We start from the raw sequence: 17,301 nt of genomic DNA on the forward strand, positions 1-17,301 counted from the left end.
GGCTTTATTTGTTAGTGGTAGAGATAGAGAGTGAAAGGGGGCGACAGAGGAGAAGACCAGGTTCTCTTTCTCAATTAAAATGACTTTCATCATACATTTTTTAATTATTATTTTTGTCTTCTACTGAGTTCTTAAAACTTGATTTTTCTGCCATTGCAGTCAGAATATTTCCAAAAATATAAGTCAGTGAGTATTTGAATCTAGACATAAGAAAGAGTTGATTTAAGACCAGGAAAAACTTGGAAAGAGCTGATTTGACGTGGAAACAAATCTATGTATCTACAAACCCTGATTCCAAAATAAACTTGGGACGCTGTGTAAAACAAAATAAAAATTGTATGCGTGAAAGATAAGATAAGATAAAATTGAAGTTATTATTATGCCAGGTTTTGATGATTCAGAATTCAGAGTGTATATTTAGACGAACCAAAAGTGTATCAGTATGTCAAAAAAGGTTTTACTTAACTAGTGTCAGGGACTGACACTAGTTATTTCTGTAATCAAACCTTTGTTTTTGTTGCTGGAAACATCTGGATGATGATGTAACGTCATTAACTGTTGTCCAGCAGATAACTGGAGCGAGAAAAATCCAGCGACGAGCAAAGCAGCAATTGTCATTAGTGCTGGAAATGAGTATATTTATTGCAGTTCTGCTTTATCTTTGCAATCTGATTTCCTTTTTGGGAGGCGATGTTGATAGAAAGATGAGAGGAATTACGGGCGAGAAATGGGGAATAGCAGCAAAGCCTCTGAGCCGGGTTTGGACTGAGGACGTGGTGGTTTAGGGTTGGCATCTTAAAGGTGGTCTGTGATACTGGAGAAAGATAGACGGTGTTTGAAATCAGCACCCAAACAAATACACCCTTACTGTCAGTGCTCCTATAGAACTTTTGTGGCAGATTTAGCATTGTGTTCACTCCCACTGTCTCTCCCTTTATACACCCAGGAGCAAGAACAGACCAGTGTTGTTGTTTGTTTCCTGTTTACAGTCAGGGTGGTGTATGAATGTGATTTTTCTGTATAGATTTTCTTCAGCACGCATTAGGGCAGCATGATTTAGAATATAAAAAGTTTAATTGCGATTGTATTGAACAATATTGCAATTACAATATGATTAACATTATCTTTCTCATTTTCAAAGAAAAATATATTTAAATTATTGTTTGATTTTTTTGGGGGGGATGGGTTTTTTCACTTCTGTAGTATAAAACAATTTGTATGTCTGGACGTCTCTGCAGCACCACAATACTTCATTCAGAATGTTATTTTAATGCATATTTCCCTTTAACAAATCTTGCACCTCCTGTGATTTGGAATTTGCATAAGTCCATATTGCAATTTTAATAAAAATGTAGCTTTTTTGTGCAGCCACAGGAAAAAAGCTCGAGGACCGTGAGGAAATATTCACTGAATTTGCTAAAACATTTTTACAGAATTAGAGTTGCTGACTCTTTGAAAACTTATTTCACAGCATTAATTTTACAATCATGTAATTTTGTCTCACATATTACAACATATAGATGTTTTCTGCTTCTGCCACTGGGGCCAGTCTGTAAGAGGATATCAAATTTAAGCAACTCATCGCTGGTCAAATTAAAAACTATTAATTTTCTGTGGTAAATGCTTCCTGTTATACATTTTGTGCATTTCTGTTGTTTTTTCTTTGTGTTAGACTGTTTCCTTTTGTTTTAACTGCAAATGTGTATGCTGCCATTCTCGCAACGTTTGCCTATTTCAAAAGAACTCTGGTTCCTGGTTAATTAAGGATATTAAAGAAAAATATTGACGATGAATCACAAATTAAATTTAAAGGAAATTCAGGGAAATAAATACAAATGAATACATAAAATCAGGTATCAGTATCAATATTCAATTAATTTCTATATTTTTTTTGTTTTAACAATAATTCAGTAAATTTATACTGATTGATTTATTTGTTGCATTTTGCAAAGTAAGGAAAGTAATGTTTAAGTCAAGCCGGATGTGTCCTTACACATAAAACAATATATATGAACCCAATCACCTGCTTATTAATTAATCAAATAAAACAACTGAAAAAGTTGAGTCGGTGTATCCCTAATTATTTACAAGTTGTTTGTTCAACACATGGAAACATAAATATCATATAATCAAATTTAGATTGTTCTATATTATATATCATTATATTAATATATTCTATTATTTCATGTTTTAGCTGTTTTTTATCACAGGAAAATTACTGCAACTGTGTTAAAGCTATTTTAACATTAATTTCACTGCTGCTGAAAGTTGTAGCATCTCCAGTTGTTGACATGTATTTTATTTATTTATTATTTATGTTATATGTATGGACATGGTCATCTAGCACACCTGTGTAAGAGCAGCTTTGGTGCATCTGGATTTCACTTCTCTTGTTTTCTCTGAACAAATAATAAAGAATAAAACATGAGAGATGTCACATGCAATGATGCCATATGCATGTGACGTTATTACTGTTTTATTTTTTAAATGATTGCTCTTTGTTTTTCAGTGTGTACTCACAGTTGTACACACACATGGCTCCCACCCCTCTCCCTGTTCCCTTGATTATCAGCATCATGAAAGCACAAGATGGAGTCAGTCATGTGTGCAGTGCAGCTTTGATTAAAGAATTATTTTCCTCCTCTTGTATCACAATAATAGAGTGATAATAGATTCGGAACGAGGGATGTCCTCAAGATGACTTCAGGGAGGGTTTCTGTGTTTGGCTCAGACTCGTGGATCTTCATTTCTTGTCTTTGGCAAAGCCGAGTTGCCAGTCACCACCTTCCCTTTCAAACCAAACCAGAGACATTTTAATAAGATAATAAGGACGTCTGACGAGCGAGAAACAGGATGTGGACTTTCTGTGTACGTGATCGAAAGAGTCAGAGCTCGCAAGATGGCGGAAGGAAGGAGCGGATTTATGTATAAGAAAGGAAAGGAAGGAGGAGAAGTCTGCTCTTCACTAGACACCAAGATATGTCTGCTTCACACACACACACACACACACACACACACACACACACACACACACACACACACACACCAGGCAGCTTTAATGAAACTATAACTCTTCATTCCTGCACATTGGCTCTCATTTCATCATTTCACTTCCCTGCGTACACGTCTGTCTGAATCTGATAAACCAGCAGCTCGTTCACGTGTGAATTTAAAGACTTTTGCTCCAAAAACCCAGAAATTTCTGGGCTAAAATCCATCGGTAGATCTTAAAACCGATCAAAAGATGGTGAATGACTTATTCTGTGTTATTTTGTATTTGTATTTTGGTATTTATATAATTCAATCCCATGTTGTGTAGAAAGATTGCTTCTATTTCACCCTGACTTGAAGTGATCATTTTAAAGGCATCACAAACTGCGCTGTTGTCATCCATCTTTGTGAAATGAAGCCGTGTGTTTGGACCGTTTCTTTCTCTCCGACATGACTGCTTCTTGTTGCAAGATTCAGCAGCGAAGACAGGAGTTTGACATCTTTAGTTTTCAGCTGTCAGAAAACAAAATAACTGATCAGCTTATAATCGTATGATTCCAATTGATTGGAAAGTTTGGATTTCCAACCTGACAGCTGAGTTTTTTAACTCTTTGGAGTTTTTGAATCCTTCTCATTCTGCTTCCGCATTCATGTATATACCACTCAAATAAATGTTTACCATGCCATGTTGGTATAATTCTCTCAGCACAACTTTACCTATATGACCTGATAACTATTTTTTCACTTTGACTTATTGGATCAAAATTTTGAACCCCAAACCCCCCCGAAAAACATCAAATCTGATCATGAAATTTTTTCTTTAACTTTCAAACACAATCATACTCAGTGAAGAATTTTAAATGTTAGTTACTAATATAACATGTAAGAGGTAAAATGAGGAGAACTTCTAGCTCTATATTTTTATACTAAATATATTTGAACTTATCTCCGGTTTCACTTGGCCTATCATCATCAAACAGAAACTGGCATGGAGTTTAAATCCAGAACTTTAGCTGCTTCATTTCTACATTGTGACGTCACGAAGAAGTCATGTGATTTGATCTCATGTGTCCAATTTTTTTAACTGCTGGATGTTTTATTTTGAAATTAATATTTTGTGTCTCATCATACTAATGGATTTCTCAATCTGATTTCCTCCCTCAGGCTCAACACGAAAGGTCAAATCCCTCCGTGACCCGTCCGCCAAAATGTCCAAATCTGACCTGCAGGCGATGGCAACGATCGCCATCACAGACTCTCCCGATGAGATCGCCCTCAAGGTCCGCCGCGCTGTCACCGACTTAACCTCCGAGGTCACCTTCGACCCAGAGAAGCGGCCAGGCGTGTCCAACCTGGTGACGATCCATGCTGCCATGGCGATGATCAGCGTGGAGGAGGCGGTGTTACTGGCCAGAGGGCTGGACACTGGAGCCTATAAAAACCTGGTCGCGGAGGCGGTGATCCAGAGGCTGACGCCCATCAGGGAGGAGATCGAGAGGCTGCGGGCGGACCAAGCTCACCTGGAGGCGGTGCTGGATCAGGGGAACCGCAGGGCTCGAGAACTGGCGGGGCCGGTCCTCAGAGAGGTCCGACAGAGAGTTGGCTTCTGCTGAGAGGCTGAGCTCAGAACTTCACTGCAGCTGAGTTCAAGTTTTATTCCAACAATCTGTTTACATCTGCAAAATGTTTAAGCACGTAACTCATTTGATCGCAAAACGTGTTGAAAGCAAAGACTCAACGTCATGATCAGACTTCAGACTGATGGACAGACAAGCTTTTTGTTATTTGTCCAAAGAAATTAATGTTGTTTATATCTTTGGACACTACCAAGCAAGAGAAAAAAGATGTCCTTTTTTATACATGTACTACACACTTGTTTTGAGGACATTGCATCTTATTTACTCATCTCATCTACTCAAGTTTTGGCTGTATGTGTTTGCCCAAATACAGCCCAGTCACCAGAAAAAGGTTTGTGCAAATCACAGATACGTTGACATTCATATTTGGCACCTTTTAGCGTCCGTATGAGCTGCCTCGTGCTTTTAACTATCTCCAATGTAAAATCCTCCAATGTTTAGACACTTGAAGCAGGAAATCTGGAAGTCAGGTGATGTGTTGAGTGTCAAACTCTCCTTGTCAGAAGAAGGTCGGTGTGGAGAGTGTTTTGTGTCCATTGAATTTTAAACTGAACTTAACGAACAAAGGTGATCATTTTAACCCAAACCATGATCTTGTCCTAAAACTTAACATGTACTTTTGTTGCATAACCTCACAAAGTTGCCTAGCTTTTGTTTTAATTCAACGTTAAGCACTTGTTTAAACTCGCCTCTGTGGAGCATCAAACGATGTTACCCAGGGCTCCAAAAAGACAAAATACTAGTATGAGAAGAGGTTGCACCAGTTCATAAACTTCTAAAAGTCAATGCTTCTGTGGTTTGCAGATATGCCAACATTTTATTTTTTTGCCGGCAGGGTTGGTAAATACCACACATATTTATTTATATTTTTTCCAGCCTTCTTGTTCTCAGAGGTGAACTGATGTGCTGCCAGAATGAGGATTACTTTAAAAAAAAAAAAAACTTTGATAAATCAAATAAAATTTGCATATTAAATAATATGGTCTTCAAATGTATGTTGAATTTAGGTCACAGGTGTTAAGAACTGATGTGGAATATGTTAATGTTTCTGTTTAGCTCACTCAGGTGTTTGTGAATCTGGATTGAATTTATGAAATCTGGACTGACAAGACATAAAAAAAATCAAGCAAATTTATGCAAATAAGATGGAAACCAGATTAATTATGGTTTAAAATCTGGACAAACACTTTTTCAGAGTTTCTTCCCATGAGTGTAAACAGGATAAACAGTAAGGCAATCCAGGCCCTCCAAAAAAAAGAAAAAAATTAACAAACAATGAAGGAAATATTTAATATTAAAAAGCCTTTATGCCAGGTGCTAAATCATAAAAAAGCAAACATATTTCAACCACTGCAGCACTATTGTGGGTGTTTCTTATATTTTCGAGTGTTGCAAAGGTCAGACAGTTTAAAACTGGAGTGAAAATACACAAGTCTTGTGGTAGCAGAATAAGTCATGTATTAAAGTATTGGCATCAAAATATACTCAAACAGCATGTCCTGTCTGCTGATCTTCAGTCGCTGCAGGGAAACTCCTCTGCTCTGCAGCTTCAGGACGCGTTTCAAACCCCACGAGGAGTCGAAATGTGAACAAGTTCAGAGGTAAAGACTTCAATCTGAGCACTGATGTCACGGTGATGGAAGCGTGTGTGTGGTGGTAAACTGGGAAACTGTTGCTGCTGTTTGCTTATTCAACGGTTTTGTCTCTGTGCATATTGAAAAATAAAAAATATGAATTCATGATTTTTTGTACATTTGCAGCTCAGTGTTTTTTTTCATTTTTTGATAAACTCAAACACTTCTTATTTTGTCCACATGAGCACCCTTACTTCTAACTTTTTGTTTTTGTTTTGTCTTTTTGTTTATTATGATTTTCAACATGTGGTTCAATACTGATTGATATTGGTTAGTGGCATTATCTACTCCTAAAAATACAAGAAAAACAGAACCGAGCATAATGATGATGATGATAACAAAATTCCAAAATGTATAAATAAAGAGGAAAAGACATAATAATAATAATGATAATATTAATTCAAAATAAATTAAAATAGAAATTCCCCCCAAAATGAAGAAAGTACAAGATTTAATAATAATAATAATAATAATAAATGTAGTAGGCTAATGACGGATATGTATTTTAAACATACCAATGTATTGATATTTATAGAAAATAACCAATATATTATGATTTATTTGGAGAAACAAAGCAAATAAGCATTATCCACATGAAGGAATGATCTTTAGTTTCATAGCATCACGTTTGACTCTGAGATTTACAGTCAAATCAGAATAGAATATTTATTGATAATTGAATCAGGCTCCTTGGATCAAATCGTCCAATAGTCATTAGTCAGTGTCACCAAAAGCCACCCTTTTGGTGTTAAATTATTGATCATTTTACCTCCTTTCTTACCTTTTTCTCCTTTTTCTTAATAAAATGCCCCCCCCCCTCCATCCCTCCATCCATCCATCCATCCATCCATCCTTCCCTCCTTTATTGCAGCTCTCACTGCTCAACCTCCTGCTGTTTTAACTCTGCTCTCTGCCATCACATCTCTCTAATTGAAAATGCACTTCTGTAGTACTTTAACAGTCCTGCAGGGACACACACACACACACGGAACTGTGCTGGTGTTTACCTGGGAGCAGCGCTGTGTCCTCGCTCGGTTTATTTCCCTTTGGTCCTGTTTTTCTCTCCTGTTCAGCTCACAAAGTATGGATATAAATATATAGAACACACACACACACACACACACACGCACACACTGCAGCAGGCTGTAAATCACCGCGAGCTGTTCGGACACATACGTGTGTGTGCGTTTCATGTGATACGAGTTAATGGGCAGCTTTAATATGAAAGCAACACCGTAACTGACCCGTTTAACGCGCAGAGCTAAAACCTTTAATAGAGTCCTAATACATGGATACAGTGACAGACAGACAATGTAAAAAAAAAAAAAAAAAAGAAGAAGAAAAAAAAGAGACTTTTTACTCAAGTTAGACAGTGTTTATGCAGAGGAGTGAACAGGAAACTAGGCTATATTAAAACCTCTGAAGAGAAGACCGTTTATCCATCAAAACACATGAAATAGCATTATGACTAGGCTAATTAATCAAATAGCATGTTACTGTTCTCATCGCACAATGCGATGCAGTGGTTAATTAGGAGGCAATAATACGCATTTTTATTTGTGATTTTATTGATAATTGTGTGTGTGTGTGTGTGTGTGTGTGTGTGTGTGTGTGTGTGTGTGTGTGTGTGTGTGTGTGTGTGTTTGTTTGTCAGGAAGTTAGATAATATCTCTGTAATATTCCTCAGGGCCTGCAGCTGTGATGTCTCTTTAGCTGTTTCTTTGTAATTGTATAATTTTATTCAATTGTATTCATATTAATTGTGGCTCTTTTAACATTCTGGAGCTAAGAGGTGTATGTATTTATTTGTCATTTAATTTAATTAAATGTTATTTATTTATTTTAGCTTCTGTAGCTGAGTGCTAGTTTCTTAGACATTTTATTTCATTGATATCAACGTGACGCTAGCCTGTAGGGCTGAGTGGCATATGTGTTTCTTTAAATATTGTGTTAATTTAAACTCTTGAGAGAAGTAAGGAATGTTTCTGTTTCTCTCTCTCTTTTTTAATATATTGATTTGCTCATTTTGACCCTAGAGCTGATAGATGTATTTTATTATTTTATAGTTTCTTTTTTATGTATTTTTTTTTTTTTTTTTTTTTTTTTTTTTTTTACATTATTTCATTTTATTCAAATGTATTTATTTATTTTGGGGTTCATTTATAAACAGCTGGCTGGCATAGATGTTTTTTCTCTAAATCATGATTATTAGCGCACAACGTGCGTTTTTATAACTTTCTCAGTTGGTTTTCTGGCAAAGAAAGGGGACACTTATTTCACCCATATCGGTTGCAGCTGCATGTTATTTTTTTCATTTGATAATAACATCATCATACTTGAGATTCATTGTATTATTCGTTCACGATCAGTGTGATATGGGCTGATCTGGAGAAGCTAAACGTTGTCTTTTTCGAATTATTATTTTTATTCGAGTGTTTATTAAATTACCACCTTGAACTTTGTCTTCATAAACAATCCTTTGGTGTTCCAAGAAGCAAAACATCCACGGGGCAGATTTCTTCTTGTCAGTGCGCACAGTGAGGATCAATGCGTGCAAGGTCACACTGTTTGTTTCCTGCTTTTATGTTTGTTTTTGTCCAGAAACCCTGAAGGAAAGTACAAATATGTCCTCCTGCTTGTCACGTGTAAGGCTTCAAAGACTGAACTCCGACCTCTTGATTATGAACAACACACTTTCTAATTTAATGCACAATCTACGAATGTTAAAGCATCCGAATGCAGCAGATTTTGTATTTTACGCCTGAAAATGAGCGTCAGAATGGATGTTTGCTGTCCAGCGGCTGCTGCAGACGCTCTGCCCGCTATATTTAGAGTCCTGTACGGTGGACAGCGGTGCATGTGCCGGATTTGAAGGTGCTGAAACAGCCCGAGAAGCTGCTGTCAGTTTGGATGCTTTAGTGCACGCTTTATCCTCCAGGGTCACGCGGGGTCAAACGCTTTCTTCCACTAATTGAATATTAACGGCGCGTTTCCGCCCATTGACCGTGCACGTGGCCGTCTCCAAACAAAGTTTTCTGTGTTGTGTGTAAAACCGTAAAACCAAACAAAACTGGCAACAAAATAACGTGTTAAATGTTAAAATGACTCAGACAAAGAGTTTGAAAGAAACCATTTGAATGCACTGATCTTTTATAGAATGTTCTATAAAATATTCTGGAGATATTTATCTGATGTAAAGTCTTTAGTTTGGGGTGAATGAAATGCCATCGGAGCTATTATTGGGATCCAAACTGCAAACAGTTGATTTTAGTTTTTACTGCTCTTGTTTAACGAGTTTCCTCCCATGGATTTAAAACCCACCCTCCCGTACACGCACACAGACGCGCGCGCACGTGGGGTATTTAGTTGTTTACTTTTTGCACAAAAATCATCAAACATCTCGTTAAAAAACACCCATCAACGACATGAAGTTGTGCTAATTCAGATCAAAAATGTTTTAATGTTGTTTGAAACTATTTTTTCCTCCCTTATTATCTGTTTTGATACTTAATAATTAGTTTAAGATCAGATTAAATGTTCTTAGCTGCACATTATTTCCGTTAAAGCGTCAGAAATGCGTCGATCTCTATGTCCACATTTTTACGTCAACCTATAGAAGGTAATGAAAAGTACTTACTGACGTCATATTTCCGTGATAAAGAGTCAGTAGGAAGCTCAAAGTGTATTTATTTATTTATGTATAAGATCATTTGTTTTTTTTAATCTGTCTTTAAAACTTTCCAACATTATATTTCCATTATGTCCTTTTTCATTTTTATACTTATAATATATATATATATTTGCGATTTCTAAACTTGTTGTAATGCTCTTAACTTTCAATCAGAGTTTCTACAGATTTTGCACAGTTTTTTTTAAATGTGATAAATGCAGATCGGTGACCTTTGGAAAGCGTCTTGTTCAGGAGCCGCAGGTTGACTTCAGGCCTGCAATATGACGGTTCTTCTTCACCTCCTTCGTCCTGATCGTTTCGTTTCTCCGCTGAAGGGAAATATAATTTCTTCCCGGCGATGAAGAATCTGATGAGCCGCTGGTGTTCCTGCAGACTGATCACATGCAGCTCCGAGCGGAGTCTCTGCAGGAAATGTGTCTTTTAAAGGCGATGATTGATCGTTGGAAACCAGTTTTGATTGAAGACTTTAACCTGACAGTTTTATTTATTAGTTTATACTATTATAAAACAATTTATAACTCTACTAATAATGATAATTATTGTGGTGATCGTTATTATTCTAAGAACCCACTGAGGCAGTTTCTTTGGTTTGCAATATTGGCCTATAAAAATAACATTGACTTAAACTGTGTTTAACCATTATTATGATCAGTATATTTTTACTTAAATCTGATCATTTATTTGTATTACTTTATTAGAATTTTAATATTTAGCACTTAGTACTCGTATTTCATATTATGTCAGCCTATATATTTATTAAAAATGCTATTAGAAATAAGTCCTAAAACCAAATATTTCGAATTGATACCGATACTTTGCAAACACTATTAACGCATTATATTCTTCTTTTATTTAAATAGTTGATTTGGGAATTAATTCATCTTATAATTTTCCTTATTGGATTCGAAATAATTTGTTATTTTATTATAATTCTATGTCAGTAATTTTTTTTATCATAAAGATAGTGGAGTGGACATGTGGCGTCAACATGTTTGACTTAATTTAATGAATAATACATTAGTCTATATTTCATATATTGATAGGACTAATAAAATAAACAGATGACAAGCTGCATATTGAAGCGTAAATTAAAACATTTAACCTTCATATTTATATCCGCTCTTAAACTGTGTAAACACTCAAGTTTATTGTTTATAAAATATTTAAACATATTCTGTATCACCGATCTGAAATAAGCGCTCAATAATCCGAGCAGAGCCTGAAACATTTCACTTGTTAATCTTCTGGTTCCTTTGTGAGTCCCACCGTGCAGCTCCGAGCTCAGCCCACCTGTCTGCCCCTCAGCTGTCTGAACACAATGAAGCTGTAATGTGACTTTTCCTACAATCTCTGTTTAGTGATGGACTTAAGACGGCTATTAAAATGATTTTTGGGGCCATGAGGTGAAGGCCGCGCTCCGGCCTCAGACCTGCTGGATGATCCACCTCTAGAGGAGCCGTGAAGCTGCAGGATCTGAGCGGGGACATCGGGACAGCTGGTGAGATCAGTAAATGCATCATTAAATTTAGACTTTAATTTTTTTTTCATCATAATGTCTGCAGGGGAATCTGCAAGGCTCATATGGACATAATAAGAGAAAATATAATAAGTGTTTTTCCATATATGCTGCATTATGGAGTCGGTTCATGCAGTCCGGATGACGGTTCCTCTTCCAGGACGCGCGTCTCCCTCCTCCACCATTGGACCAGACACTTTGTCTCGCCGTCTGTCCTCACTTCTGATTGGCTACGCTGGTTTGACATTGAGCAGGAGGGGCCGCCTCCTCTGCGCCTGGAAAAAAAACTCCCCCAGAAGTGAGTATCAATCAGCGAGAAGTTAGGGGGGACAGAGAGAGAAACAGAGACAGGAGAGGAAGGACGGAGAGACGCGCAAAGCGGCAGACCGCATCAGAACTATCAATCCTGCCGGACTTGGTCTCACGCAGCCAGGATGGCACAGTCTGCCTGTTTGACTCGGCGTTTCTAGTCACAGTTGGGATTACTTTGGACACTCGGTGAGTTTGCGCTGTAAACACTGACGTGTGCAATTTTTTTTTCACTGTTTTGCTTCACTGCGTTGGACGGACGGAGTGGGTTTTTCGCCGCGTCCCCCCCTCCGGGTGGATTTGAGAGAGAAATGAGTGAGAGGAGGCGATCTGCCGCAGCTCTGAGCTCGAGAGCCCACGCTTTTTCCGTGGAAGCCCTGATCGGCTCCAACAAGAAGAGGAAGCTCCGGGGCTGGGAGGAGAAGGAGCTGGAGTTGTCCATGGAGAGCCTCGCCACGGACGGAGAGGACCCGGCGCACTGTCTGGATATGGACCCGGGTCAGTGCGCAGACATGCACCACACCGCTCTAAATGTACCGGATCTGTGCGTTATTATCCCCGCAGCGCAACGCGACGAGTTCCGAGTCAAAACATGGCTCCACTGTCAGTGACCCAACCCACCACAGGGCATGTAGCTGTAGAGGCTCCACGGGTTCTGCTGCGGCGCGTCACACAGTTTACTGTCTGTAGCTGCAGCTTGTAGACCTAATGCGCGCGGGCTTGTAGAGGGTCAGTCAGCTGGGCTCCTGTCAGGAATATGATTCACAATATGCATCAAAATATTCTTAATCTGCATTAAATTCAGCTATAAAAACAACTTAAAATAGATTTAATGACTCAACACCAGGCAGAGAGATTAGATGAGTCTTACCGTCATGGGGGTTAACTGGTCCTGGTCCTGGTTCTGACTCAGGACTGGTGGATTCCACTTCAACATACATCAGAAATATGAGTGTGAAATTATTCAAAGCGTGAAGTTTGTTGTGTTTGCTGTCAGTCTGGCTGCAGGGCTGCAGGGAGGCCTCGGCGCGACGCACCAAGGTGCAGCAGCATCAAAATAAATCCACGAATCTTAAACTTTTCATTCTCAAAGACAAACTCATTTCAGACATTTTGAATTATAAAGTTCTCTGATGATAAATAATATTGAGTCTTTTATTGAGTGCAGTTGTTACTGCAATGAGAGTTCCCTTCTTGAGCCGCACACTGAAAACCAATGAGTGTGAGTGCGCTGAGGAAGTCTTTATGATAAAATGAAAAACCTGACAATTTTCGGAAAATTTAAAACAAGTTAAAATAATGTTTCCAATAAAAAATCAGCAGCAATCTAACCTCCGCGTAAAATATAAATTCATGAAAAATAAAATAAATGAAATGAATACACACTGCAAGAGTGGAAATGCCCGATACGCGTAAACATACAGTAAAAAATATTAAAATTAAATTCACAAGAAAATTTTAAATCAAGAGGAATTTTATTGAATTGTAGTCAAATAAATGAATATTTTTTTTTCTTTTGCTGTTTCAGCTTTTTTAAATTCAATATATTCACAACAAGCAGGCGATAATGCCATTTTTTAAAAAGTTTTTATTTTAACAATTAATATCGGGCACCTTTTTATGTCACGACTGATTTGCCCTCAATTCAACTATGGTTTATTTCTATATTTTTTAGCACATAAACTTCTGTATTTTTCCATTGCGTGAATTAATTATTTACAGGTGCAGTTACATTCTGGCTGTTTTTAAACTCCTGATCACAGACACAAAACTGCTGCGTCTTAATACTTTTAATATTTTCTCTGCGCTTCGAGTTCAGACTTCGACACTAAAGAGCTTCATGTTTAAACTGACACATACAGAGCTGCGCGTCCTGCTTCAGCCTCAGATAAATTGTTTAAATTATGTTTAAATTTTGTCTTCTTCTTGCAAAATTTTAGACTTTGTGAAACTGATCAGCGGGAGAATTGTAGATCCAAATGCAAAGGGCCTTTATTATAATTATTTCACATTCAGTGTGCTTTAAACACACAATAACATCATGGTATCTGCGCATCGCAGCTCGTTAAACCTCTGTGTGAAAGTAAAGACTGGCTGGAATGAAAGTTACCTCTGTGTGCTGCTCAGACAGACTCAGGCCGCTCAGTCTGACCTCCGGGGCGCAGCACCTTTACGCACGGCCCCTCTCTGCTCCCAGGCTGTCTGTGGTTTAAAAGTAAAACTTAAAAAAATGTTAAATCAGGAGCAGGATTGGAGGAGGGGATTTCTCTTATTTGAAGATTGTTGTTGTTGTTGCTGATATTGGTGTGTTGAACTGTCTGCAGTGCAGATAATGAGGAGGGTGAAACTAAATGCTGATTCCAGCGCTGCTAATAACAAACAGCTTGTGTGAGTATTTGTGTGTGAGTGTTTGTGTGTGACTGTGTTAAAAAGGGCAAGAATGAAATGTTAGACGTCATTAAACAACCCTGACGCTACTAATTCAGAAAAAGTCTTTCTGTTCAGCTTCTTCTCCCAGCTTTTTGTGTCCTGGACAGTTTTAGGATTTGTGGCTCAATGAATTAAACCAATTCCCGGTTCCTCTGCCCCCCTCTGGTCCAACTCATTAGCAGGCGGGTTCCTGGCAGGTTCAGCGGGTCCTGCTCGGGTCCTAAAGCCTCCGCTTTGGCGCGTCGGCCGGCGGTGACCGAGAACAGCGAGTCTCTGTGGTCAGATTATGTGGTTTAGAGGAATCCTTAACGGAGTGATTTTATTTTTACTCAGCTCCAGGCGAGGCTGGAAGCCGGCTGGTCGTATAACACGTTTATTAGCCTCAAAGACAAGGGCAGGACTGAGAGGCGCACAGGCTCTGAGGCCAGGCTCGCATTTTACGGTCTGCCTGTAAGAGCTCAGCAGTTCAGTCTGCACTGAAAAAGTAGTTTTGTTAGACCTCACAAAAGTACGACTACCACATCTCCATAATATTTACCCTGTAAGACATTAATTAACAAGTTGAACTACATCTAATATAACTTGATATTTAATGCCATTTATAAAAGGCCTCACCAAAACTATGTCATTTACAAGGTGACACTTTGCGCTTTTACGCACGGATTACGCGCAGAACTAATCCATGATAAACACCCGAAGTCTCATCTTTTTAACATTTCCTATTATTATTATTATTATTATTATTATTATTATTATTATTATTATTATTATTATTGAATAAAACTATAATACTAAAATGGTCTGCTCTTTTTGTAAAGCATTATGTCTCAGTATACTTTAGGCTGCAGGCGGATAAAAGAGATGTTTACATGAAGTTTTTACTGCTCAGTCTCCATCAGTGTGGAAACAGGTGCTCTCACTGTGAGCACTGGGTTACTCAGTGATTTCATGGTTGACTGATTGCTTCAGAAATCTGCAGCAACTTCATTAAAAAAAACATCCCTCATAAAGGAACATTTCACTATAAATGCTAAACCTCAATGTAGTCTCCATATAATCTAGAATACAACTTTCCCTTTCAAACCTCTAAAGTTGGAAAACATAAATATTTCCACATATGCAGCTCATTCTGTATCAGCCTGTACGCCTCATTGAATGTATGTGGTGCGTACACTTATTCAAACACTCAAATACTAGACGGGATACTTATTATTGCTGCACAACAAAACATTGAAACATGGCAGGTTATATGAGATACATTTCATACAATTGCCCCAATTTTGGCCTCCTGTATTCTATGTGTTTGGCAACATTTGAATAAAGTTCTGTAGGTTTAAACTAAACCTGATTGTGCAAAAAGTTAAGAAACACAACCAGGTTTAAGAGGTTATTCATCTTTATTTGAACCATCTTTACAAATTGATATTTCTACTTGCTACTGCAATAAAAATATGAATGATTCACAAATCCCACATTTGTAATACTAAATACTAAAAACAACAACAACAACAACATTAGTAATTTAAGGGGATACGCTGCAGGTGAATATGATAAATCTTCCCCAGCTGATTACTTAAATGAAGACAATTATTTTCTGTTTAAAAGTTTTCTGATATGTAACATTTTATTCTGCAAATTGGGCATCATGTAATGCTCATTTGTTTTCTAGATTTTGGAGAAATCTAGACACACATAGACAAAGTTCAATAAAATAAACACACTTAAGTGTGTTTTCTTTCCATTATTCTGAAAGGATACATGTTATGGAAAAAAAAGTGAAGTGTTTGCAGAAACTTTATGAAAAGCACTCCCTCTAATGTAGTAATATATTATTTCATTTCTGTGTTTATTGTTTAAATGAACTATCGCCCTCCTTCTGCTGTCTCGGGCGGACATGAGTGTGACACAGAGGACAGTTTGATGAACAGCTCTGACTTGATTAAATTCAGACCGATTAGTGGGCGACTATGGATGTTAGCCTCGTTTTAATGAGGCCTGGCATGAGCTGATTGGGAGCCCCTTAAACCGCAAGATACAGGCCCTCTGTGTGTGTGTGTGTGTGTGTGTGTCTGTGTGTGTGTGTGTCTGTGTGTGTGTATTCTGTTTGAGTGTGTGTGTGTGTGTGAGGCAAACCACAGCAGATGTCAGAGCCAGTGTTCTGCTGAGTGGGCAAATTTTTGTTCATCAATAAATGTCAGATTTTATTCATTCAGTTTAAAGAGAGAAACCAAAACAACTGAAGCTGCAACTTGAAACACATTAACTTGACACATGAACATGCATTCTGCCGCTACATGGTGTGTGTTTGTGCATCTGCCTGCATCCAGCTCTTGGTTAAGACCTGTGTGTGTGTGTGTGTGTGTGTGTGGCTGGTGAGTGGCGGAGGACAGGTCCTTCAGCCTGATGACAGGGTGTCCGAGCAGAGTGGACAGGCTCCTGGTCGGCGGGTGAATTCCCTTCTCTGCAGCTTGGAGCCAAATTATTTTATTTAATGGAGACTCTTTCTGCTCTGTGGTAAACGTCTGTTCCCTCTGAAACATGTAGGTTTAGATTTGAGATATGGAGATTGCTCAATGTGGCTTTTCAGGCAGCTGCATATGCAATTTAATGCCAGAGATTAAACACTTTTTCCTTTTTAAAAGTGATGTTAAATCTTGTTTCTGTCAGTGTAAAGGCATCTGTATTTAGATTACAAGAACCCAAATCTCCTGACTGAAGACATTCCTTTAGATTTTTTGCCTTTTACATGTAGACGAAACTTTAGACTTAGAAATATTCACAATTATTGAACATTAAATGAGGAAAATAATGCCACTTATGAGGAAAACATTTTTAACGTGTCTTTTTTAATTGAGGAAAAGGGGATAAAACACTGTATGAACATTGTATAATTTATTACATTTACAAGACTATGCAGTGACATGAAATTAATAGAAATATACAGTTTGCATAGATTGAGATGAATGCAATTAAATCTATGAAGTGTTATAAATATTTGCTAATTAAAGTCCTTTTCAAAAGCTTTTTGAGTAACAATAATGTAGATTGTAGTGATGAAAGTAGGTTTTTGTATCCGCTGAATGACACCGAGAT

The 17,301-nt window shown here is 37.8% G+C and overlaps 2 protein-coding genes across 2 annotated transcripts in view; both read left to right on the top strand.

Moving 5' to 3' along the window:
* Positions 1-5,565, top strand: part of wars2 (tryptophanyl tRNA synthetase 2, mitochondrial) — a 28,834-nt gene extending 23,269 nt beyond the window's left edge. The window contains exon 6 of the mRNA XM_059343547.1: positions 4,156-5,565. Coding sequence (XP_059199530.1) covers positions 4,156-4,604 — 449 coding nt within the window. The 3' untranslated portion in view covers positions 4,605-5,565. The remainder of the gene's footprint in view (positions 1-4,155) is intronic.
* A 6,317-nt stretch (positions 5,566-11,882) lies between these two features.
* The window catches only part of tbx15 (T-box transcription factor 15), a 41,706-nt gene continuing 36,287 nt past the window's right edge, over positions 11,883-17,301 (top strand). The window contains exon 1 of the mRNA XM_059343158.1: positions 11,883-12,276. Within this exon, the coding sequence (XP_059199141.1) occupies positions 12,090-12,276 (187 nt within the window). The 5' untranslated portion in view covers positions 11,883-12,089. The remainder of the gene's footprint in view (positions 12,277-17,301) is intronic.

Source organism: Centropristis striata, chromosome 10, assembly GCF_030273125.1.
Source record: "Centropristis striata isolate RG_2023a ecotype Rhode Island chromosome 10, C.striata_1.0, whole genome shotgun sequence".
Lineage (NCBI taxonomy): Eukaryota > Metazoa > Chordata > Actinopteri > Perciformes > Serranidae > Centropristis > Centropristis striata.